Source organism: Sylvia atricapilla, chromosome 9, assembly GCF_009819655.1.
Source record: "Sylvia atricapilla isolate bSylAtr1 chromosome 9, bSylAtr1.pri, whole genome shotgun sequence".
Classification (NCBI taxonomy): Eukaryota; Metazoa; Chordata; class Aves; order Passeriformes; family Sylviidae; genus Sylvia; species Sylvia atricapilla.
The window spans coordinates 3128651-3155927 of record NC_089148.1 but is presented as its reverse complement, the minus strand read 5'-3'; the positions used below and the strand labels follow the sequence as shown (position 1 = coordinate 3155927).

General features: G+C 38.0%; 1 protein-coding gene across 1 annotated transcript in view; it reads right to left on the bottom strand.

The window, feature by feature from the left end:
• DENND1B (DENN domain containing 1B) overlaps positions 1–27277 on the bottom strand; it is a 226389-nt gene that overhangs the window by 159533 nt on the left and 39579 nt on the right. Inside the window, 3 exon segments of the mRNA XM_066324629.1 lie at positions 3500–3619; positions 11657–11706; positions 26861–26904. Of these exon segments, the coding sequence (XP_066180726.1) occupies positions 3500–3619; positions 11657–11706; positions 26861–26904 (214 nt within the window).

Genomic DNA, 27277 nt, shown 5'->3' with positions numbered 1-27277 from the left:
AGAAGCACTATTACCCTAAAATAGGAAAAGTAAAACTAAGAAAAAATATTCAGTATAGGATATGGGCTCAACAAGGTATTTGACAAAATGCCTAATATGTATCCCTTGTTTTAAAGGACTGCATCAGCTCAACAATTTGTGGAGAGGGAGGAGGAGACACAGCAGGATTCACACCAACAGCTTCATGAAGCAGCCATGGAGCTTAATGAAAAGAACTAAATTAAATAAAACTTGCAAAGAAATCACACAGCATTTCTGGAGAATAATCAAAGAGTTATTTTCTCATATAACAATGGTTTAGCACTTAGAATTTGGCAACTGCAGTCAAGCTCTGCACATTCATTCTAGACAATACAATATCACAATTAAGTTCTTCAAACAAAAATGCCTGAGAAAGCTACCTTGGGAAATTTTTATTTCACTTTATAAACACAGAGAGTATTTGAGCAATACATTCTGATTTGAAAGACAATTCACATACATGTGTATATTGTATATAAAATGCAAAGAAACCTCCACAAAACTATTACAGAGGAATTTCAAATGTACAAATATATTTTCTGTTTCAAACTATCCAGTTTAATGTGAGACCATGTGGCTGCAAATTCAGAGATAATTTCCTTTAATTAGTGTTTCAGAGGAAAATGAATTATAGAGCAAAGTCCCATAAACCACAAAACTTTAATCTTACATGCAGCTTTGAGTTGCTGGTGTAAAACCTGAGGACAAGCAGCCTTTACCTCAGCTTTCAGTGAAGAATCCCATTCAGCAGTTGAAATTCTATCTCTTTAGAAACCCTGGCATAGGTTAACACATGGCTTGGCACTATCCACAAAAGACATGCACAAGTGAAAAGCTGTGTCCTGCTCCCCACTCATCAGCCTACCCAAATTTCTACAATATTTCTTTCCAATCACTTTGACTGGCTCCTGCACATCTTTAGAGATTTTTTTGTTACATTTCAGTTATTTATGACAATTCAACTAAGTTTTCTGTATTTGACTATCTCTAATTTTCTTTGTAGAAGCCTCAGTCAGTAATCATATTACATTCCTCTTGTCCAAGGGGGTACATCCATATGCACGTAGAGAAGGCAGTTTGACTTGGCATTTCTGTACACCTGCACTTCTGTGTCTGTGCAAAAGGCCATGGCTAGTGGGCACCAACCTGTGATCAACAAATAGTCTGAATTGCCCATCATCAGCCATCACGTGTATACACACAGCAAATATCATTTTATGTGGGTTTGATATATGGACAAAAGCGAGGTTGAAAATGCATACACACTCTTTATATAAAAAGGCAGCAACAGCATTCCCTTGGTTTGCTTTTGGGGTTTTTTTGGTTGGTTGTTTTTTCGGGTTTTGGTTTTTTTGGTGGTTTGTTTTGGTTTGGTTTTTTTTGTTGTTTTGGTTTTGGTGGGTTTTTTTATTATTATTTGTTTGGGGTTTTTTTTTGTTTTTTTTTTTTTTTTTTTTTGTTTTCTGTTAATTTAACAACAATAAGCATGTGCAAAGGAGAGACATAAAATGCCCAAAGAAATCTGCTTAGTGAATATCTTCTTTCACTTGGTCACTTCTAATGAATCTTGAAATTCAGACCAAAAACCAGACTGGCTACTAGAGCACATCAGATGGAAATAGTGATGCATTCCCTCGATCTGAGCTGAACACACCACACACACATATTCTGGAGATAAGCAGCTATGAGTACAATGCTGTGAAGCTAGTGCTGTTATGCATCCAGCTGTGCATTGTAAATCTGAAATTGTCACAATAAAAGCAATAAAGGCAATGGTTTGGATACGGTTCAGTGAAAAATTACAGCTTGCTACTTTTCATTTTCCTACTTATTTCTACCAAGTAACAGACCATTGACTAATCTTTAGCTCGTGCATGTCCATGGGGAAATGTTAAAAGAAATACCCAGTTTACACCAGCTGAGAATTTACATCCTTTGCTTTGCAGCACTCCATACAGTACTTAAATGTACTTGAGTGTGTGTAACTGATTAAATGTTGTTACAACCACACAAACAATGCAAAAAATTTTGTTTCTAGCTTGATGAGGGAAGAAAAGATTAACTCAGAGAAAAGAGCTAAAAGCATACGTATACATTCTCACTTTGGGCTTTAACAAATTATATTTAAAAAAAGGTATCACAGAGAAAAGGGTTAATATTATACATTCCAAAAGCCTAAGACTTAAATCTTTCTGAAGTATTTCAAAGATCCCAGAAAGTAAATTAACTTTTTAAAGAATAATTAAAGTATTTCCCTTTTACTACTTTCATTATATGGTAATATTTTTTTTCTTTGCAATATTTACAGCAAACATTTCTTTTTACATTACTAGCCAAAAAACATCCAATGTACTGGCTCTCAACATTAGTATGGCATCTGTTTAAAAGTTCATTAAAATCTTGATCTGCTCTTTCCAATAATTTCACCACTATTCTACAAGTCTCTATACTGGTTGGTCTTTCTTTTCCCCCTCAGTGTTCATTTACTGATTATTCTTTTACAAGCTGATGTTCAGTTTTTCTCCCTAACTCACATGGTCTATTCTAGTTACACTCTCCATGACTACCTGATTTCCATGTTGTCCAAATACCTGAAAATCTGCTTTTCTGCATAGTCTTCCTACCCTACTCTCCAAAATTCTCTTTTCCCTTTGCTGCCAATGCATTTGGCTCCTCCTCTCTTGTGTTTGGAGATTCTCTCTTTAAAAGCAATTAAAATTCAATTTTGTTCTTCCTATTTGCTGCTGAACTGGATATTCCCATCTCCTCTATGGGGTTTGCAGGCTGCTAGGCTCTTAATTGAAGTGGCAAATATGGCTTCAAATCAGATCACTCTGCCTTTAACTTAATTAAAATGGTTTTAGAACAGCTAAACAATTGGGGGGTTTTGTTACCAAAACAATTATCTTAAGAGAGAAGACCATTATCTTAAGAGAGAAGAAAGAAAAAGCAGAGGGAGGAATAAATTATTTCTTCGGGGTCACTCTCCCCAACATCAGTGTCTCTTCTGCAACAAAAAGCATGCTCTTACCTTGTGAATTCTCTGGATCTGGTGTTTCTTATACTAGATATATTCTGGACAAAGAACTTGGAAGAGACACCCAAGAATCTCTTTTCCAAGGACAGGAAACAAAATAATGCACTTTACTGATGAATTGACAGAGTGCTCATCAAAGATCTGATTAAAAAGTAAAAACATCCACCTAACAGTCCAAGCCTCTAAGGCTACAATGTATTGTTCTCTGGTTTTAAGCAGAGATTTCACGTTATTTAAATAAAATTATTTAGCTTCACAAAAGATTACCATCATATGGGGCTTGGGGCCACTTTTTATGTGAAAGCAATGGTAACAACAGCTGTAGAAAAGCAATACCCTGACAGCCAAGTTAAACATATTAGCAGAGAATTTGTAAAAGATAAGGTTTTTCTTGTATTTTTATACTCACTCACCGACTCAATTTTCATTGTCCCACCTTACCTCAGAATACAGAGGCAGACCTTGCCTCCTGACGTCAAACGGCAGAATCCAAACCTCTGCTTACTTTCAATGTCGGTGAGCACAAAGGTGAAATGCTGTCCTACTTGGTTTTGGGACACCCTGAAAAACCAGATACAGAGCATAAAACCATTAAATCACATAAAACTTGAGCATTTAGGTCATTGGTCTCAAGTATTTTCATGCTCAATCCTCAATACAATTCTATTGTCTGCTGTTCTTTTCCAATTCTTACATCATCTTCTACAGCAGAATACCTAAGAACCTTCGAGTAATGATTAACACCTGCCATTTCTGGCTCAATCTTAGATGACCACACCAAAAATTAATTCCCAGAGAAGCTGAAAATCATCACAGACCTCAGTCTACCAGTCAGAGAGCACAAATACTTTTTTAATTTATCCCTTGTAATATGTAGAAGGAGGTGGTTGTGGTTTTTGTTGTGTTGTGCTGGTTTGTGTTTTTTTTAAATCTCCAGCAAAATAAAACATAGAAAATCTTCTCACTAGGGAAAAGAAAGTAGCAGTTGATCAAAGGGCAAGAGAAACTACATAGGACACAAGTATTTTATACTGTTTAACACGTGCATGACAAAGGTTTAAAGATTAGCTAACGGGTATCACTACCCAGCCTGGAGAGTCTCCCACTCTTTTCAGTTTGGTTTAGCTCCTCATGAACATAAAGTGACTAGGATGAACCAAAAGCCTCCGCTGAGCATATAACATTAGAAGACACACTTAGTCCAATAAAATCACCCATAATTAATGGATTTTTTTAAATTAGTCTCAAATCATTACAAGTACTCTCCTCAGTTTGCCTTCAACAGCCTGGAACAACCTAGTGCTCTCTAAACGCTGCAAATACTCAATGGCTTGTGCTCAGTCCCTCCTTGGTCAGGTTCTGGGCAGCTGGGATGCTGCACACTGTGCCTGGCACCACAGAGCCATCAATAACCAGGTCTTACTGCTGCCCTGCCAACCCTGCAGTTTTCTCTGCCACATCCCTGCACTTGGCTCTTCCCCGCAGACAGCAGATTGCCATGAAATGTGCGGTGTGGTTTCAGCACCCCTGCACATCCTGGGGCCGGGGGCTCCCACAGAAACCCAGCAGCAGCTGCTCAGTGGGAGCACTGGAAATGCTCCCAGCAGTGACCTTGGCTGCCTCTGCTCCCACTCTCTCTGCTCATCTGTGTCCCACACTGAGGCTTGGAGCTTCCAGCACCCAGCCTGGCTTCTCCTTACACCATGAAACACCTGGCAGGGTTACACTGGATGCTCTGTGCACAACCACATTAACCTAAATTGGTTTTAACGTACTGTGTGCATTTATGCCAGGAAAAATGTCTGTACACAGGGCCACTATAAAAATGAGATTTAAATTCTGATATTTTCTGTTAAAAATAGCCCAGCCAAGTTATGAGTTCAGTGGGAAGCATTTCCGATGCTATCTCACTACCTCCAAATCACAATCTTCCCTTTGCTTCTTTAAGAGAGGCAACTCCATGTTTTGGCAGTGTAAGAGTGGCCCAGCTTGAAAACTGCTTCCCACACAATTTAGAAAGAGATACAAGCAGCAGGTCTCACATTTTTAATATGAGAAATACTCCAAGGCTAAAACTGAATTTCCACAAGAACTCACAAGTTTGCATTTGGTCCCATTTGCTTCAAAAGAACAGAAGCCAGTGACCAGCCATCCATCTGGAATACATTTTCTGTTCAGTTTAAAATACTGAATTAATTCTAGGTTTCTAATTTGAGAGGTCCACTTACAATGTGGGGGCAACAAGGATGCCAGTTTCTCTACTCCTCTTCAGCAGAATTAAAACTGACTATATGTAAGTCTTACCATGAAAAACAAATGATAATTGGGGATTTCAACTGATGGATGACCACAGTGTATAAACCAGACACATAAAATATTCCACTACCATTTGAACACTTATTTCATTATGTTCCATCATTCAGACAAACACTGGCCAAGTGACTTGGGGTTTGTGTCTCTGTTTCACTGCAGCACATTCAGGTTGTTCAGAAACCAAGTCTCTCCTCCAGAAACAGGCAGCAGCTCCTGGCCCCGCTACCTGGACCACAGCATTGATGCCTCTCAGGTTTTTCTTAGCATGAAAATTAGCACAGATAAAATGAAATTTTTACATACCAGACTTCCCTCAACAAAATGGTATCCAGACTTTTTACTGGAGCACAAGATAAAGGAGCCCAGCTGCAAAACCTTTCTGCAGAATGCTGGTCTAGCTGGCTGTCAGAAGAGAGCATGATCTGCTCACTTGCAAGGGGAGAGAGCAGGCACAAATCGTTCCCAACCAGTGCTGACATTCTCCTCACTCATTCCTCTGCCTTGCTTTTGACTTACTTTCAACTCTTGCCCTGCATGCTTACTTTTAATGTTAGTTCAACAATAATAAATCACTAATAATGAAGAATGTGTGTAAATACTTATTAACCCTGCAGACTACAATGGGCTCTTTCAAGGTTATTACAGTTCACTATAGAAATAAAAATAGGTTTTAAAATTTTCTATGTACTTACACAATGCAAAAAAGGCTCTTTAGTACTCGTGGAGTAGGTAAAAAGTCATTTTAAAGACTTTTGTTTACACTACAGCCATTGCTCAGACCTCATTTTAAGGGAGCCTTGAGAGAGTTAATTAAGGCAGGAACTGAATCTCTCCTTCAAACAAAAACCAGCATATCTAATGACTAAATTTATCCTTTGCTCTCCATAAAAACTGCTCTTCTTCCAAATTATTTTAAGACAGAGCAGATATTTGAAATTATTTTTTCTTCTAATTTTAAAATTTTTGAAGAGCTTCAAAAAATTTAAGACCTTATACATGGAAATAGAGAATTCTGTTTTCTTTTAAATAGAAGCCATAATGTCATTGTTACTTATAAAACATCGTGTACATGTCCTTGACAACTAATATACACAGTTCTGACTGAAGCTTGGTGGTGCCACTTAAACCTGAAAGTTTCACATGTATTACAACTCCTGAACCAACAGGGAAAACCAAACCCATCAGTCAGTCACCCTAATTTCCCCCTAATCAAAGAAAAGAACAGAAACTGTTTCAAGCAGGAATTTGAAAACCAGATGTTGAGGTAGTGGTGCAAGTTTTCTCTGATGGAGAGACTGGGGAGACACTAACACTAGGTTGGGAATTCTCCTTCAGTCAATTGCTATGCCCCAATCTAAGCTTCAGCGACTACTATCCTCACTTCCAGCCCCACCCCAGGATCCACAAGTCCACAGCTCAGTTTCCCTGTGTGGAGAGCTCCACTGTTCCAACCAAGCTACCTGATTTGAGCTCTGCCTCCCAAAAAACCTGACCCTCTACAATTCAGAAAAAAAAAAAAAAAAAAAAAAAAAAAAAAAAAAAAAAAAACCAACCACACCACCACAACCCAACAGGAAAAAAAAACTGCAGAAAATACAAAAATGGACAATGTCACCTCCAAGTATGAAAATTCCCACAAATAAAAAGCACTTAATAAAGCTTATTAATGGGGTTATGTTTTCAAAACAACAGAAGCATTAAAAGAAACCACAACTACTGAGTAAAGAGTCTCACTGGGAGTATTTGAGTTGCAACAGAAGCCTGTCTAGAAGCTCAGTCTCAGGGCCCTGACCATCACACCTGGCCAAGGGTGTATGGGAGCACACAGCAGCTCCCTCGGCATTCCCAGGTTTCCTATCAGACAGGTGCACTTGTGCATACACAGAGAAACCAAACCAAACAAATTGAAACCCCTGTTTGAAATCAACAGCTACACTCTTCACTGCAGCCTGTCCTTACACTTGTCTCTCACACACACATTCACTTATCACACAAACATGTGCCATAATACAGAGAGACAAGATATAAAGAACTCAGCTGTGTGTAGCTGCTGCTACATTTCTGAGTTTGCAACCCCCTTGTGAACTGACTGCAGTACCTGAAGGGTACAGGAAATGCTACAGTTTATTTATCTTTACCCATGCAGCTTGAAATATTTATTAGTTATTTACTTTTCATTCTCAACTATTTACCCTGAAGGCAAAATTTTTGTGTATGGTATGTTATAACCACTTTTCACAAGATCTACAAATCCAATGATTCCGAGGCATTGTTTTGCACTTCACTTGATCACAGCTGCATTTCTGCAGACTTTTACCACAAATATCAACAGAAACAGCATTAACTAGGAACAGGAGAGTGACAGTGATGTCATTCCTACTATCATTACCCACCCACTCTAAAAGATTATGAGTTATTTAACTGGCATGGCAATTCCCATACTCGAGTGACATTCTGCTGCTAAGGAGAAATCCTCTACAGCAGCAGTATCATTGATTACACTCCAAAATACAACACTTCCCAGAGACTGGGTGAGCACCATGGGGGAATTAATGAGGCACACATCACTGTCTCCATGTTGATCCTACAGGCAGTTCCCAAAAGAATATCCAAAAGAGGTTTGTGTGCTTCACATTCAGCAGGAGAAATGCATCCTGAAAGGGAAAAGACTGACGAATGAAAGAAGCAAGAGAAGTAACTTATGATGGAGAGAAATGGCAGAGACTCAAAGCACAGATAAAAATGAGAGGTCAAGCAGTGATACAGCCCAGCTTCCAACTGAACCTGAAATGGCTCCAAAAGGAACAAGAGAAGTTGCATCCTCACCAGTCATCAGCCAGCTGCAAAACTGATCACTGTGGAGATTGAAGTATGGACCCTGCAAAGTCACACTGAATTCTGGGTTAAGAGGGAAAATACAAAAGACTGGTGGAGAAAGAAAAGTGAAGCAAACCATGCAGCATTTGCACACAGGATTCAAGCAACAAGAGAGGACAAAATGGTTTTGTCTGAAGCATTAACATTACTTTAGCAAACATTAAAAGGAAATTAAAACCTCTATCCTCAAATGTTAAATCCTCCTACACCATACAAAAAGAAACTGAGTACCAAAAAAAAGGGTCTTTGTAAATATATACATGCAAACTGTTGGCATGTTATACAATTATGCCATTATTAAATATAAAATAATTTATTCACAAGAAGAGACATGGGAACTCAGAACAAATGCTCAAGAACTTCTATGATGTAATTAATTTTAAAATCCCTTTAAAATAAAATGTAAGCCATAACTAGAAGTAACAAAATTATGTGTTGATTTTCAAAAAAAATACATATAAAATTCATAGTTTAAGTCATGGTCAAAGAATTTTTTTTACACCACTGTGCCTCTTTTGGCTTGACTTTCAGTTTCACTTTAATGGAAGTTACCTCTAGATTTTAAAATACCATTCACAGTATGCACTTTTGATAATTAGAGCAAGTAGTGTACAGTTATTTATAACATCTGCATAAAGTATGCCTGGTGAGATGATGCAAGCAGCATCAAGTAGTGAAAACTAAACCTGGATTGCTATGATCATTGCAGCATAGTGGAAAAAAGAAAATCAAATACGTGTTCTCATTTCTCTCCTTTTTCAATTCCTTAAGTACTTAATATAGGCGACTTGAAAAAAAACCAGGTGAGAATGATCTTACTACTGGTGCTTTAACTGTGTTTTAACTTTCCTTTCTCCATAATTTGAAGAACATAGATTTCCTACTTTATTTAGTTTTATTTAGCTAGGTAACAGAATTAACACTCCATTATCTACAATTCTGCTGTGTAGTAGAAACCCAGAAGCAATCCATAGAACAGAGTCAAATTTTTTAAGTGTCTTGGTCAGCAGAATCAAAGTTACTACTTTTGCACCAGCAATTTCTAGCTCTTAATAGGCTCAGACAATGCTTAAAGTATTTTATATACATAAATAAATATATGTATGTGTATTTGTATATAAATATACATATATCAGAGATTGAGAAGCTATGCTCTCTGCAGTACAATACACTCAATGAATGAAATAGATATTTTCTATTTCAGTTCAAATGTTCTTGTACAGAAATTGTAATTGAAACTGCCTGTAAAATACTTGGGAGTATCAGATGCACCATCTATCATGATCCTATGTACAAGAGCAAAACTATATATACATACATACATATATATATATATATATATTCATCAGACAAGGGAAAGCACATATATGGCTAAACAAACACTAAAATGATTGTAACTTCTTAAATGTCCAGTGGAAAATAGCTCTGTAAAAAAGAACTTCAGCAGTGTTCTTCTCAATCCTTTTCTTTTATCACTTCAAATTTCAAAATAAAAGTATTTAAGCTGAGAAAGCAGAAGACAACTGATTTTGTTTAAAACAATTGGTGAGGTGTGTCCACACTATAGGAAACACTTGAGCTGAGTAGAAAATGGCAAACACATCATGCAGCCAGTAAGCTGTTCACACTAATGACTCCCCAGTAGCAGTCCCCACTTTCCTGAATGAGCTTCCAGCATCTCTGTCCTTTGCTCCACAACAGACATGCATCCTCTTGCTGTTCCATCCCCTGATCCCGTGTTGCCTTTGGCTCTCCCTCAAATCCCCCAGAACTCCCAGCTCACAGGCAGCTGTGAGTGCAGTGCCCACCCTACAGACACCATGGCACTGCCTGAGCAGTCTGCAGGCCACACTGATCAGCTTCATTCCTCTCAGCACAATCCCAGCTCCCAGGAACCTACACACTTGTCCAGCTGACCAGTTTTATGAGATTTGTAGAAATTTTTCACCTTTGCGAACATTGCTTTACAGTCAATCATGAGGCCAACAGTCAAAAAGCAACTCTGGGGAGAGGGCACAGGGGGTGTTAACAAACTTCCTTGAACCTTTTCCTTTTTGTCCTTTTTTTCTTTGGTTTTTACCCTTTGAGATAATCAGCTAAAATACATTCTTAGCTATGCTATAAATTCAAGTATTGCCACAGTTTATTAAGTTCATCCTCTTCCTACAAGCAGCTAAGACAACTTATTTGAAAATAATTATTCCCTCACTGATTATCTTCTTGCCACTGGATGGCAGCAACAGAACCTCACCTTTTTCTGTTATGCTCAAATTTTATTTCCATTATTCATCTTCATTATCAATTTTTAAAAGAATTCTGTATACATCTTAAGCACATTAAAGATTTTAATGCTTTAAAGCCAACACTGACAACCATATTAGTTAAAGTCATTAAAACAGCTTAAAGGACAGTGAGCTTAACCAGTTCAAAACCCAAACAACTTAATTAAATTCAGCTATAAAAGACTAAATAAGCCTAGCTTACGTCAGGCAAGTTGTGTTTATAAAGATCTTTATTTTGCCAGTGTGTTTTGCTGCAATGACTCTCTTCTTTCCTCTCTACACACACCAGCTTTTCCACTACTGACAGCAGCTTCTTGCATCTGATAGATGCTTCTCATCTCCTACTCACCATCTACAACTGCTGCCCATGTTGTTCTGAAATTGGCTCAGCCTGAACATTACCTGGGTGTATCTTTCATTAATCATGCAAATCAAGCTTTTAATTCAATCTTTGCCAATTCTGACAATACAGGTTTTTCAAACCGAGTGAGTTCAATCTATTAAAGAAATTGCCATTAACCATTTTGACAAGCCCAAATAAATATTTTCACTAATAAAAACATTTTATAAGAACACCTTGAATTACTGGCAGTATCGCACGGAAACCAGACTTTAACTGATACCAGAAAGGTAAGGACTAATTAATTATAAATAATGGTCTTGATTCTTCTCTGAGAAAAATCAATTGCATATTCAGCTACTTCCATGTAATTAAAGTCTTAATTTCTTTGAACTCAAACAACACGTTTTCTGTATTGCTCAGTGAGTTTTTACATCCTGGTGCACCGTAATATTTTTAATGAAGCTTGCTGCTTGAAGGAAACTGTGCTATACCCTTATACTAACACAGATGGTGTTCACAATTACAATGGACAAAACTGGGAGCTGGAATGTAGCTCTACCTGGACAGAGATATTGCTAAAATTCTGTAAGGGTTACATTTTGCTGTGATAGTTTCCTACTAGTGACTTCATACTTACTTGAACAAAGGGCACGTTTTCTCATCTGCAGGTGCAAGTTTAGGGAGTACATTACATTTGCATTTTCTTTAAATCCTTTCTTGTAATTAGGCTAAAAATAATTTTCTATGAAGTATTTTAAAATAAATGATAACTTTAGCACATACCTTTCAACGTCAAAAGGAAAGCAGAACTTTGGAACGCTGTTCAGCACTTCCTGAAAATAAAAGCAAAAGAAATTAAGTTAGGGGTTTTTTGAAAAGGCTTCTGAAAGGTTTGCTTTTTAAAAAAAATCGCCAAAAAATATGCATAACAAATATTAAGTTCAAGGAATATATGATTACAAAAAATACAGCACACGTTCCTGGACTGAAATAATTGATTATTAAAAAGGAATTAGGTTTGTGCTTTGGCAGATTGCAAAGACAATGCCATAGAAGCCCCAGGAGGGAAAGGCCTGGCCTGAAGGGTATTAACACCCTTCACATCCCCGCTGGGATTCCCTTCAACAAGGCCATATGGATTTTACAAGAAGCACCACACCATATGGGTAAGCCACGTCTGCTGCTACTTGTACCACAGACTAGCCACAGGGACTTCTGACAGATCCTGGCTCAAAAATACAAATGTTGTTTCAATTAAAATGCAGGCAGAGAAAAGGGAATGAAGTTGGCAGCAGAATGAATTACAGAGAGGTATAACAACTCTATACATGTTCCATAGTCAAATGCTGAAAATGATGGAAATCATCTACTGGTCCAAAGCAGAAATTTATATGATTAACCCTTTGGGTTTCACAAGCAAGCTTTGCTATCAATAAAGGAAGGGAGGGGTGGGGGTGCAAAATCCACCAGATCTACATTCATACTACAGTATGAAAGGACAATGTCTCTCTTTCGTGCAGAATTTTATTTAAGAAGCTGTTTAGTGGCAAATAAAATGTGTTAATTAAAATATAAAAATGCTCTCAAACTAGTCAACATTTTTCTTTAAAAAAAAAAAAAGGTGAATTACTAGATCATTTAGCAGCAAATATTAAAACACGACTTTACAAGATCCTAGAAAATAGGTTTTATTTCCTTGCTCCCAACTGGGAAAACAAACCCCCTGTGAAATGCTTCAGCAAGAAGAGACAGTTGACATCAGTGCAGTTGGTCAAAGCTGCAGAATTCCTTTTTTGTAGCAGCCCAACAGACCTGTATTCTGTATACACGAGCCAGCCTGCACGGTTTGTTTTCAGAAAAGAGCACACTGATTACAAATTTCCAGGGCTGCACATGAGGGTTTAAGAAGCTGATTTAAGGTGTTAGCACTCTGCAGCCTGAACACCCTGTTTACTGCATGTTGGACAGTCAACTCCCATTCGGGGAAATTGTGTATTTAAATTCCTACACGCTACAATGACTGTTTACTTCAAACATTCACCAGGCTCAGTGGATAGTGTAAAATATAAAGAGCTCACTCCAGTTAATCAGCAAGACAGGAACAGAACAGTTCAGGGAAAAGACACCTGTGACTACAACATGCGAATGTTAACTCTAATATTTTAAGGGTATATGATGTGCCTCAGTAAATCTTCATGTGATACACATAGAAATCAATGTTTTTAGAATTTCCAAGTCATACAAGCGATTTCAATGAATCTTTACAACTTTTACTTTGTTAGCCCAGTGTATGAAACCCACAGATGTGCTTTGGGGAAGGTTATTAACTCCATTAAGAACAACAGCAGTGCACAGAATACTCTTCCAAAGGAACTGCTCAAGCACCATCCTGCCTGCTCTGAGTGCCCACTGCACAAGAGTGAGAAGCAGAATATAAACAGGGCAGGTAAGCACTGGATTTCTGCAGTCAGGAACAAGCACACACAACGCTAGCAGTAACAAGAATAAATTCTAACAAAAGACAGCAAACAGAACAGGTTAATGAAAACCTCTAAGTCAGAAATGTCACAAGCATTTCCAAATAGTTGTTCACTTCAGGCTCATAAAGCTTGTTTTTTTCTGTTCCAAAGAAACAGAATCTTACTCTTTTTCTAAATCTGCACCTAGTCTCACACTATAGGAAGTGGTTTTTCTCCTCCCTAACAAGGATTTTAATTGCTGCCTGGTGAGCTTAGCACTGACTCAGAATTGGGTATGGAAATGTATTCATTTACGTTCCCCATTGTATTCTCTCAGAATAAATTATCACGCGAGGAAAAGAAAACAACAACAAAAAAACCCGAAGGTATTAGCTCAATATTTTGACTGAACAACCCGAAAATTAGGGGTGTGTTTTGCAGCGTGGTCCGGGCGAGCGGCAGGCCGGGGGTCCCCCAGCCAGACACGTGGGCACAACTTCTGCGGGGCAGCCTCCGCTCGCTTCCCAACTGGCAGGAGCATCCCTCGGGGGACAAGCCTTTAAACCTCCGCGCTCTTTAAAATTCAACCAGCCAGCAGGTCTATAGACTGGTGTATAAACAGTATAGACACACACACACACACACACAAAAAATCCTCTCTCAGCTTATGTCAGTGACAAAGCCGCTCAGCAGTTGACTGCTTCTCCCCTGACAGTGTAAGCTGGGTTTACACAGATCAATACATGGAAGTCCTACCTACCTTCCAGGGCTCCAGTTTTTTTCCCTTAATTACAGGTGCTATTCAAATTTTTAAAATGGAAGAAAACAAGATGCCCCCAAGATGCTCCTAGATGAATTGCAAATGCAAATGATATTATATAGACAGTCACATTTGTGTACATATTTGTGCACAATTGCAGCAATCTCTGTTGGATAAAACTGGTTCTCTCTCTCTCCTAATGTGTCATCATTCTCAAGGTTCCCTAACCAGCCAGGACTTCCTCCTGAGTCAACATACACACTCTCAGAAAAAGATTAACGTTATTTGTTGTCTTTTATATTCACTACTTGATAAAATTATGTATTTATTTCTGAAGGCAAAAGGCTGTACAGGTCTTCAGAAAGCAAAATAGTTTGATTCACATGTCCCGTGATAATTTCCTCCTCTGGCTCTCACAGTATTAGTGCTTGCAGAAATGGTCTTGTGTCATAAACAAGGTGTAAACAGGGGCAACATGATAATGATGTAAAAGAAAAAAAAATAAAAACCCACACAAGTAAAGGATTATCTATTTGCTTTTAAACACTGGCTAAACATCTACAGGTGCATACAAAATTGTGTTTAATTGCTAAGTTAAAGCATAATTATCTCATTCTTCATGCAAACTCAAAGAGAAAGAAGAAAATAATAAAATTAATAACGTGAACTGTGACACGCTGCTTCCCTTGAAAAAAAAGCTTAAACAAAGACAGAAGTGGTATTTACAAAAATATTTCCCTTACACCTACAGCACAGCAGCAGAACCCTGCACTTTCACAAGCTCAGGATGCAATGGTTTATTAATTCTCTCTCATCAGTTGCACTGTCCAACTCCAGCCTGGCCTGCTCATGCTCACTGGCTCAACAATGGGAGGATATTACAGAAGCCTGAAAGGTAAGAATTATTTAGCATTCCTTGCTTGTTTTGGTACCCACTCAGCTAATTCTGTGCATCAGCGTTTTATAAAGCAATGTAAACAGTGGTAGAAAATGCTTCTGAATTCGTACATGCCTTTGTGGCAAAAACAGGTCCTGGTAACTTTGTACTCTGGGAAGAAACATGGTCAGTAATTAACTTCTGGCAGTTTTGCTTTCAGATATTTCTAATTTTCCTCTAGGTCTAAAGAAAAATTACAAAGAATTCCCTGAAACTGCTTTACATAAAAATTCATAGCCAATAGCAATTACTAATTGGCTTGCTAGTCATATCCACGGGGCAGTCCCACAAAAGTCCTGCGCACATGGCACCATCTCATCTGCAGTGTGACACCACAGGATGGGTGTAACACAACCGTGTGACATGGGAGTCTCAGTGCCATGTGGGTGGCAAAACACAGAGCTCTGGATGTGCCCTCTAAGCTCCACCTGCTGCAACACTGCTATCCACAGAAGATAGAAAAGAAAGTTTGTGGAATCACAGCTCCCTAAAAATAGACCTGCTCTTTTCAGCTAACAATTTTCAGACTAACCTGCAGATATTGCTGCATTTTTTGACAGCTCTTTCTATCCCAATAGAGCTGCCACATAAAACTTCATACACCCCTGACAAACATGCAAAGAGGAAGGAGATTCTGGACCACGCAGCAGAAGTTGTCACTAATGCATTCAAGTAAGATTAAAATTCCACTAAACTGAGCTACATGTACATTCACAACCGCAGATTGTTTTTACCCACAGAACAAATTCCACTCCACTGCTGAGAACAATTTTTGATCCTCATTTAGTTGGCTAACATGTAAACCACAACTGGCAAGGCCCTACAGCCTAATGACTGACATTCAGAGGAATCAGGGTGCTCATAATGCTCAGGCACAGGTCCTCTTAGAATAATTGCTCTCTAAAAGGTGTTTGCATCTTTAAAAAGCTTATTCAGAGAAATATTCATTGTCAAAAATGAATGAGGAGCTGAATACCTGCAAAGGAAGATGAGATCACTTACAGAATTTCAGTTAGATTTAATTTCTCTTGTTCCTGTCTCCTCCACTTGGCCACCATTCAGTTACATGCCTCAGGAAGATTCCAGACAGGCAGCTGAAGATTTTTAATAGCTTAGTCTGGTGACTTGGTGCTTTATGCAGCAACAAGAGCACAGATTAGGGCACAGACAGATGAGGCAGCAGGACAGGAAGACTTTAGACAACAAGGTAATGCCATGAGCCTGAGATCTTAAGAGAAGCAAAATCACATCAAGTAACTCTCGCAGTGGTGGCCCTGAAGGTCAGCTGTACCTGTGACTGACCCTGGAGGTGACTGTTGCAGCACCACTTAGAACCAACAGCACGTTAAAAACACACAAAATGAAATGAAGAAAACCTTTAAGGACCAGAACAGTGAAGGATCAGGGTGTGGTGCACTCCAGCTGGAGATATGCTAGAGGATGCCCTTGCCCTGTAGAGCAGACTAGGGCTGGTGTCCCAGGCAGCACACTTTTTACTGCTTTCACAGCAGCTTTCAAAGGCACTTCACAAGAAGGAAAGCTAATCCTCCATGATTAGTGTGTCCTATAAAACTGAGGAGTAAGACTTTCTAAACAACCACAGAGCAAGTTTTAAAATTCAGAGATTTTACTAAATGATAAATTTTCTAATTGCCTAATTGCTCCTGAATCTCATCATATAACCAGACAAAAATAAAGCCTATTTCAGACAGTTGTGTCCAACACAGCATACAGGGAATCAATTAAAACAACAAGCTCAGTTACAAATAGCAGAATAAAACCAACATGAGCATAGGTTAATTTTTTCTGCTTGAAGAAAAAAAACCCTTCAAATTTCCTGGAACTCATAATAAAACCATAAAATTTGACAATGCTCTTCTTCCCAAAGAAAGCTCCCCTTAGAATGAGTTTAGACTGAAATGTTACCATCCACCTCTATTACTGGCAAGGCAAACAAAAACAAGATAAATATTGCTTCATCACACATCTCCAGCATGCATGTAATTTTACTATTCCACACAGCAAAAAATAGTTCTCCCTCAGTTCCCTGACTCACGTCAGCGAGATCATCATTCCCTAGGCAATATCAGAGAGTTGAGAAAAACAGGAAATATGCCCTTCCATCTCCACTCTTGAGATTACTATGTGAGCAATATTTAACTTTTAAGATGGTAGAGTATTTACTACAGTTAAGAAAATTAATTACTATTTGCAGCCAAAAAAAAAACCAGGAAAAAAGGGGCACCAGTGTATGGCGCACAACTTTCTATCACCATGCAGTAGGGGAAAATGGCATTTTATTAGTAAATACTTTCCATGTCTCTAACACTATCTGGGAACTCAACAGAGAAGCTCTCTTAAAAAGAATTACAGGAGATATCATTTTCTAAATCACAATATGTAAGTCTCTGAAGGTCAGGTTAAAATCCCTAAGTCATCCTGTACAGCTAAGGGGGCAGCAATATTTGTTTCACTCAAGACCTCTTCAGGTCTACCTCTGCTTCCAACAGCAGTTAAGATGCAACTCTGGCAGCAGAGCTGAGAACCTCCTGCACATCCTCTTCAGATGCTGTTTCTTCAGTGGTGAAAAAATAATTACTGTAAAATCACAATTTGAAAAACTAGTTCATAATAATTTGTTTTACCTGTTATTTTTTTTTCATTCCATCTTTGAAGATTCTGATAGTAAGGGACAGAACTGAGCCTATTTCCAATAAACACAACTCTACCTATTCAGAATATTGCTTTAAAGTGAAGATTGCAGAAATGTCTGCAAAACAGTACCAAAGAATACCATGAGCAGAGTGTAGTTGACACTCTGGTCAAAAGGCTCCTATTTGCAAGATTTCCTTCTCAACCACCAAGAACAGCTATTTATAAAAGGAAAATGAACTATAAAAGAACACTACAGATAATGAATATCTGCATTTACATGAAAATGAAATATGCTGAAAAATCATAACATTGCAAGCATGACAAACTACTCTGGCTGTGACTTGATACATTTAAAATTGATTTTAATTCCAAGCATATTTTGTTCCAAATATATTCTACACATTTTTTTCCCTGCACTAAGTACTGTATTAGTTACTTAAGTCCAGAAACAGAAACTGTCTGTAAATAGTAGTAGGACATTCCTTGTCCACAAAGCTTTTAGGGAACAACTGGGCTGCCCAGTAAATACTCAGTGCTGGTGTACATAGAGAGACCAGCACCCGCTCTGCATACTGCTCCTGCTCAGGCCAGGCAGTGAAACTGTCCTGTAACAGCAGGTGACGCTCTTCCAGATCACAACTTCCCACTGGTTATTTCATAAAATGACTGCACAGCATTGGCCATGAAGAAATCCTGATTTCAGTGGCAATTCACAAACTCAGAAGCAGTCAGAAAATTGAGCATCACACAAATTAAGGAAAAACTTGAGTGCCACGCTGAGAGAAAGCATCTGTAGCAGCAAGTGATTTATGCAGATAAACAAGGTGAGGTAGTTGAAAAGCCAAACCCTGTCTGGGCTCATCCATGCCTGAACGTGTCCCGTGGGACAAAGCTGGCTCCCATGGCTGGGTCAGCAGCAGGGGAAGTCAGGGAACTACACCACCTAGTACAGGGTACTGAAACCGATGACATGGGGGCTGAGTTTCTTGGGCTACGAGAATCTACAGCCAAAAGAAAAGGAACTGAGAAAGGAAATCAGCTTCTAAGGAAACTGCTGGGATTATAATTCCGTCAATAAAATTATTTGTGATATTTTTATAAGGGAAACACTTATTTCTTATTTTTACACTCAGCAGAGGTTACATTCTAAGCTTCATCAGAACACAGTTTAGTAAGAATTGCTTGCAGTAACAGTTTTTCAGTACTAAATTGAGATATTATCAAGTGCGTTAAAAAACGGAAGGAAGATGAAACAACTCCAGATGAAAGACCAAAGAGGGAAAGGGAAGAAGCAAACAAGCATAAATTTAAAGTGTTAACTTGCCCCTAGCATTAACCAATGCAGAAAAATGATTATCCCAAAAAATAAAGTGCCATGGACATACAACTGGGTGTCTTTTTCCCAAGAAGACATGCAATGTACATCCACTTTACCTATGGCTGAGCCTGTCCAGACCTTCTGGCTCCCTGCTTAAAGCCTCTGGCAGCTCTATTGCCAGCAATTATTATGCAACAATTGCAGGTTGATGTTGCTGCATGTGAGCATCAGTCAGCCACCCCACCACTCAGTCAGCTTAGCTTCGACCTCTGATACAGCACAAGCCAACTATGAACAGCTAAGACAAGAGGGAGGCAGTTTTCACCAGCAAGCCAGGCAGTACAAGCAGCTACAGCCAAGATCTTTCATCTCCTTCACTTTGATCAGAACAACAAAACTGCAAATGCTCAGGGAAGACACTCATAAATCTAAATCTAGCATTCACGACACTTACTGAAAAATTAGCAGAAATCCTGTTCCTACAGTAGGATTTCTCTATCAAATTACAGAAGTCTTCCCTCTTCCAAAATTTAGTTTAAAATTCAAGAATGGGTGCACTGACTGTTCACTGGCCCAGTAAATTTTCTCTAATCATTGTCATTAGTGCCCCATGAAGGATAAAGGGCAGACATAAGTGTGCACTGTACCTTGAGAGAGAGATGATTTCTCGTATGTGGATCTTTCATTTCCACGTGTACATTTATTAATGACTGCACACAGAGACAGGCACACAAAAGCCAGAAATTCAACACCTCTGCTTAGAGGAGAAGCAAGCAGAGTCTACCAGCCAGGCAGTTCAAAATGCCTTGAAAACTTTTACAGAAGTAATGAGCACCAGAAATAGTTATATTCTGATGGATTAACATATTTCCCTTCCTGATCACGTGCCTGGAACTTCACCTTCTCTTATTCCTGGTCCAAGATCCCAAACCAAGTAGCCTGGATCCCTCCAGCTGCAGCCCACTAATCACCCTTGCATTGTTCTTGCTGCTCCTGTTCCTGATTTTAGTCCCATCAAGTCTAGTTCTTTGCCTGGTCCCTTGATTTCATCACATGTGGATTATGCACTTTGATCCCAAACCATTTCCTAGCACAGGCAAGATGTAAAAGAGTATTTTATTTAACAAAATATCAGCAAATTACTTGAAGTGACCCTTCAAATACCTGTAGCAGTAACAGTACCTCAAATGCTCTCCCAGTTCTGCAGAAAACTATCATAAAGAAAGGCAGAAGAGCCAAGAACCAAACACGGGGTTCAGGAATATTACATCCAGTACTTCATATGGAAAGGATAGGATATTCCCAGAAGTGCAGCAGAATAATCCTGAGACACAAAAACAATGCTGAAAGTAAAACAGAGGCAACAAACTGAAGACTGAAATGGAAGGAGAATATTAAGGAAGCAGATGAGAAAGTATAAGGTATCTCAGAAAAATGAATCAGGGGACAATTGTCATTAGGGAATACTCTGAGGGCAGCTGAGGTCAATCAACAACGACATCACACATGACAATTTGGCAGTCTTTCTGGAAGGTGTTCCAAATGATTGTCATCACTACTTCAGCCATCAGCTGATTTTTTTCTTCTTTGGTTTGGCACATCACTGCAGGCTGGAATCTGATTTGGCTTTGAAATAAGTCAAATCAGTAACAGTTATTTTCAAAAGGCTGATACAGAATATCTGAAGGACAGTCAAATATTAATTCTGTATTTATTTGAGCAAACAGAGAAAGAACTACTTCTACAAAATGTAGTTCCCCAATATCACAGCTGTATGATTTTAAAAAATGGCTAACGTATGCAGACAGTCTATTAAAATGCACATAATTTATCTGACTCAAAATGAAAACATATCTAACAAGTAATTCCATTCATCTGGCCCTTTTTCACCCAGCCTTAAGATATACAAATGTGTGCCTTTTCACCAGAACACAGCAGCTGGGAATGAAAAGAAAAGCATTCAAATGATCATTTTCACATCATATTCCATCGTCTTTTCACCAGCTTCTCCCCAGTCTTTCTTTGAGTCCCATTCTGTTACAAGAGAGCTGCTTTTTAGATCAATTCATATTTCCATAATCCACACTGCTGGTCCCCTCTCTCCTCCCCAGGGTGGACTAACCCCTGCATCCAGAACTATGGCTTACAACTGTCATTAAGACCTGTAACAGTAACAAGATAACAAAAGAGCTGGTAGAGATGAGGTTAGCCAGTACCATATGCTGATCAAGTTCAAAAAATTTAACTTAAAAGCTCTATAAAACAAAACTCCCACAATTCTAAGAACAAGCATACTTCATGTTGCCTGCCACCTGTCCTCAAAATTTCAAGGAAATACCAAGTGTTCGGTGTTGGCCTTTTATAATTTTAAAAATGAAAAAAAATTTAAAGTCTCAAAGATTTATTCTGTCTCTTTTGGGATGAATTAAAAGAAAAGGTTAAGAAAGCATCTTGGAATATTCACATCTTGAATGATGTAAGGGTCTCAGTGATTCTGGGTGTTCCCAGCACATCTACATGGGCCGTTGTTCCACAGAATATTTATCAGGACTGAACAGATCTTTTCTGTTCACACAGTGCAGTTATCAACTATAAATACACCTCTGAATGTTTTCCTGCTGATCATCCATCAGCTGGGATTTGCATAGACAAAAAGCATTGCTTCCTTACACAGAGAGTATTTTTCAATAAAAACAGTATGCCTTCCAAACACAAAGTGTCAGAAAATCGCTTCATCTCAACCAGATAAAGTTCCCTTGCAATGTACTAAATTGCCACGCTGCCATCATCTCAGCAGGGCTAATTGCTTTCCACAAAGATTCAAGTTCCAAAATATCTCTTAACTAAATATACTGTGCAACATTCAAAACACTACTGAAAATTAGTAATCTCATTACATTGCTTCCTCCTTTCTCATACCAATGCACCCAAATATTAATCCTACTCATTAATACACAAACAACAAAATCCTCAACCCCTTTTTAAGATTTCCTGATAAAAAAGAATCCCACAAAGCAAGCACCTATCTAGTTAGCATAAACATTTGAAACATGCATTTAATGCCTCATCAGAATACAAGAACAAAGCCATCTCATGCAGAAAGCTGGTGAGATGCATCCCCTAACAGCCTTGAAGGGAGTGTAAACAGCCTCATCCCTCCTGGGTTCCTGCTGCTCTCTTAAGAGAGCACAGAGAAACACAAAATCTCACTGCTGGCTTCCACACATTAGTTTGACCCAGAGAACAGATTTTAGCTTGCTTCTTGAGACTATTAAAAAAAACAAACCAACCAACCCCAACTTGTGCTATTATTGAAATCTTTAAAAAAAGAATATAATCTTTTTCAGGGTGACCTCATTTATGTATTTGCTGCCTCGATGCATGCAATTAAATATTTCATCCTGAAGGAAACTGAGCCTTTTGTCTCCAATCAGATGATCGTTTAAGCCAGGCTTAACTTTCAGTAGCTAAAATATACACTGAAAGTCAAGTGTGATTGGTGCTTTGCTGTGGGAGGACCAACACATTCTGAGGATTTATCCTTTAAACAACTGCATATGCACCTATATATCTTCATATATACAAACGTTTTCACACGAACCAGGTAGATTTACATGTATAGCATCAGGCTTTAGTTTGGGTCACTATAGGATACAAAGGTCACAATTCAGTGGTGACTTCTGCATAATGCGATACAGTAAAACCAAAACCCAGATGTTATGTAAAATATGAGATAGTAACATAAAGAGCGCTGCCCTAACTTCAGAGAAAACAACAGAGATTGCTCACACGGGATGCCATATCCCTTACTCATTACTCATCTGCAGGGGTTGGGAAAAGCATGACATGGGAAAGCAGATTTAGACTGCTTGTCTTAGAAAGCAAGAGGAGACAGGATGAAATCTGCAACACAGGCAACGGTCTAAGGCAGAGCCTGAATTCCTTCTTAACCCACATCTTCAGTTAATAACCCCTTGTCATATTTATTACTGAAATGGCTTCTGGTAAGACCATCTCCTGATATTAGCTATTTGTGTCATCTTCCTGGTGAGATGTTTTTCACCAGCAGAGAAGTTGCAGGCTGAAGCTAGAAAGTATTATGTGATTAGACAGGCAGAGAATGAGAACTATTCAATGGACACCACATAGTACAGGTAGAAATCACTTTGGGTCAATAGGCCAGCAGATTTAAAAGCTACTGAATTCTTACACAGCTAAAAATAATACCAAACATACCTGTAATTACTAAATCAATAAGAAATGCTGGACCTCACATGCCTCAAAGGTTATGATAACAGGGAGAGCAGCACTGCCTCTTGCACAGGCACTACCTGCTGCTGTCGGCACCGTGCTCTCCTCCTTCCTTGTGCTAACACCACTCCTATCAGGAATGTTTCAACCCAGTGAAGTTGGTGGGAGTGTCAGTGATTTTATTTGCTGAACAGAGCCATAGTGGAGACATCTGGACACACGTGACATCAATAGGGCTTTGCTACTGACTGCACTGCCACAAGGAGACAGGCCAGCAGATCGCATTTCTCCTGTGGAAATCTGTATTTTCTTCTTCAACAGATATCAAATACTTCAGTTTGGAAGCCAAGGCATCGTTTTCATTTGGGTTGCTTTTCTAAAGCCCTTAAAAAATACTTTACTCTAAAAAACAAGTGGAATTTATTTTCCAGATATCATAGCATTCATATTTTTTTCTACAGACTTCCATTTAAAAATTGGCTTGCGAGGCTGAAATTAAACTCTAGTTTAATCAGTCTCAACAAACAAAACAGCAATTTCAGGATTAAAAACATACGTATTTTTTATCATGAGATTTTTTGTATGAAGGGGATATTTGAACATACTACAAGACAGTGCCTCTAAGAATGTCCATTCAAAATACACTTTAAACAAAACAAAAAAAAAAATAGCCCATTAAATGGCTACAGCTCATTCTTCATCCAAATTTGAGCATGTGAGGATAATCACAGAAGGCTTATATCAGAAATCTTCACTTTTTTTCTACACTGCTGAGATTATTCACAACTTTTTCAACATTGTCAAACCCATTTTTATAGCACTAATGCCAGTACAACAGAAACTTGTAACTCTATGATGTCTCAAACAGATTAGCTCTTCTAGCTCTTGAGGCACTTCCTAATAAATACTTTCTTTGAAATGCTAGTGTGGCTCTTTGTAATTTGAATTCTAACCAGCATGAGCTCATTTTTTCATTGATTGTTTTGAGAGTTACTAAAAGCAGAATTACTCCCACCTCAAAATATAAAATAAAATGGGGAAAAAAAAAAACAACCAAAACCCAAACCAAAAACAACAAACGCTTTCTGAAACACTCCTGGCAAACAGAAGTATTTTTCATTTCCTGCCTTGAAGCATTACTTTTCCTCCTTCCCCATTCTATGTTGTTCTCTTTTCCTTCTTATTCTGGCATCTGAGGAATTACCAGAGAGAAAAGAAGTGGTTTCCCTTCAGTCTTGCTAGATAAGGAAACCAACAATGAACCTTGCAGATTCTTTTGTGGTACCAAAACCGTACCTTAATATTTCCTCTACTTGACAGTCTGTGAGTGATTATGATAAATCCCTGCTCTTGTATTCCTCCTGATCAACTGTAGTTTCTACATCCCATCCACAACAGATGGGATGCCTTGCAAAACATGAATTTGGAAAGTCAATATTTAAGAAAAAAAGTACACCAAAAGAATGTTGACCAGCATCAAAGAAAATGGCAGGGCAGAAGAAAAACAGAAGATTAGAGATGAGTAAAGCACTGGGAAGTTCAGAGACACTTGGAGGACAAATGCGAGAAAGAGGAGGAAAATGTCAGAATGCCTTAGACAAGTTTTCTTTGCATTATGAAAGCAACAAAAAGGTGACATGATAAACTGTAGAAAACTTCAGGAAGAGAGGAAAATATTTTGCCCACTGTTATCACATCACTGTGCAAACAGACAGCCCTTCAATTTTAGGAAAGATGATTCTTTGGGATACATCCAAAAACTAACTCACACGTTTTACATTTAAAATAGAAATGACTGAAAAACAGGACAGAAAATATTCTTCTATTTTTCCTTTTTTTTTTTTTTTTTTTTTTTTTTTTTTTTTTTTTTTTTTTTTTTTTTTAACATTCTCCCCACAAACCTTCATGGAAATTAGCTAGCCCTGATAGTTTTAGTGGATTTTTGGTTTTTGAAGAAATTAAATCTGGTGGATACTCCGGTCTCCAAACCTAGCCAGTTCAATGCACACACACATGTGCAGAGAAGGCTTCTGCTGATTTCACGTCATGACTTGGCTTAGAGGTTTGCTGTATATTCTGTTTAAATCCAGTAGTTCCAATAGGAAAATTTCCCTTGCAAGGATAAGGATTAAAATATCCAGTTTTCCAGGAACACAAGAAATTCACCTGAAACACCAGATTCCCTACACAGCTGAGCCACAGTGTGCAGGCACAGGTTTTTCAGAGCCCAAAGGCAGAGTGCTGCCTGAGGCCTCTGGTGTTTATAGATTAGGTATATTGCACTTTTGTATGATTCCCCTCCAGTCTTCAGTGGGCTTCATCTTCTAATCATTTTTCTACACCAGCTGTTCTTTGAATAACCTTCGACTTGCTGAATAAGCTCCCATTTTTATTCATACATAATTTCTATCTCTCTCTCTTTTTTTTTTTTTTTTTTTTTTTTTTTTTTAAGACCAAGTCTTGGGGAAAAAGAACAAAACAAACTAGAAAAAAAGAATTTAAATGACAATGGAGATGATCATTCTGCAGCCAGGATAATTATCAAAACTTGCTGAATGCCTGGCTGAGAACATAAACAGCACACTTTGCTCATTTGTCACTGTTTTACAGGCTGCACATTTCTGACTGATGCTATTCCCCAACCAGACATCCTACTTTGTGTTTGTCTATTTATTCCTTTCATCATGAATCACCTTATAGCTGTCTTTACAGAATCTTGTATTATTGATTTTTTTTAAAAAAATCAACAATTTATCAACATCGACTGTACAACAACACTTCCAGATCATCCACTGTGGTGATATTACCAATGAAGAATATGTCTGCCTCAATACTACTATATAAACAAGAGGCAAAGAAGCCATTGAAACAGAGATATTTATTCTATTTAGTTGCTTTATGTATTTTGTTTTATGAAAATAAAAATATTTCCATCCAAGAAACTCCTGTAGCAGTTGCTGAAATAATAAAATTTAGTAATTTCATTAAATTTTAATAATTATAACTTTCATAAAATAGTCATGGGGCAAAAAAACCAATACACTAATTAACAGCTTGCTGTCACTGCAAACAGTGAAATAATCCATCAGTCCTGTATGTATAAACTTTCCTTTGAGGATTAATTACAGATAGAATATAGGATTTTCACGCTTTCAGAATCAGTAACTTTAGATCAGTCTCTTATAAGGGTCTGAGAATTTTTTTTACCCCAAGCAAATAACTAGGGTATCTCTAAAATACCCTAGTTCAACATTTTTGTTCTGGTGGTTTTCTTTATAAAATCAATGTTTGGCAAAGTTTTATTGATAATTTTTTCCACATTTTCAATCCTAAAACAGATAAAACCTCAACATATCTATCTGATAAACATATCTGATAAAATGCTCCATATCAAAAATAAGGTGATACAGAGAATTAGCAGGACATTCCGTGCTCTACAACTGCTATTGCATATTCCTGTCACAGAGGCAATCTAATCACCAAGCCACCAGTTGGGTGAAGACTTCCACCCTGCTATCATTAGCATCTGCCTCTCCACAGCTGAATAGAAGAGCTTTTTTATTATTATTCTAACATTAAAAAAAAAGTTCAATCTCATGTTTCCAACCTGGTCTCCAAAGTCCTCCGGGAACTTCCACAGTACCACTGGATCTGTAAATAATTGACAGACAGCATTAATCAGAGGCAAAGGAACAGAGTATTACAGTCAGAGTACATTAATATTAAAGAGAGGGTCAGCTTAGCGTCAAGATTTGAGGCAAGTGCAAAAACGTATCTAAAAACTAAGGAAGATACTGGATTATTAAAAAGACTCATTTCAGATTTATGAAATGGTATGTTTATTGTTTTACATATGGCAGCAGGTTATAATGTACCAAACTCTTTTCATATTCAATTCTTTATTCCTGGAATACCTCATTCTTTAGGCACGTTTAATTTTCACTTTTTAATTCAATTAAGAGATAAAGAGATAGAAAAACTATTTTCATCCTAGGGAAAAAGAACAGAAAATTATAAGTAGGAA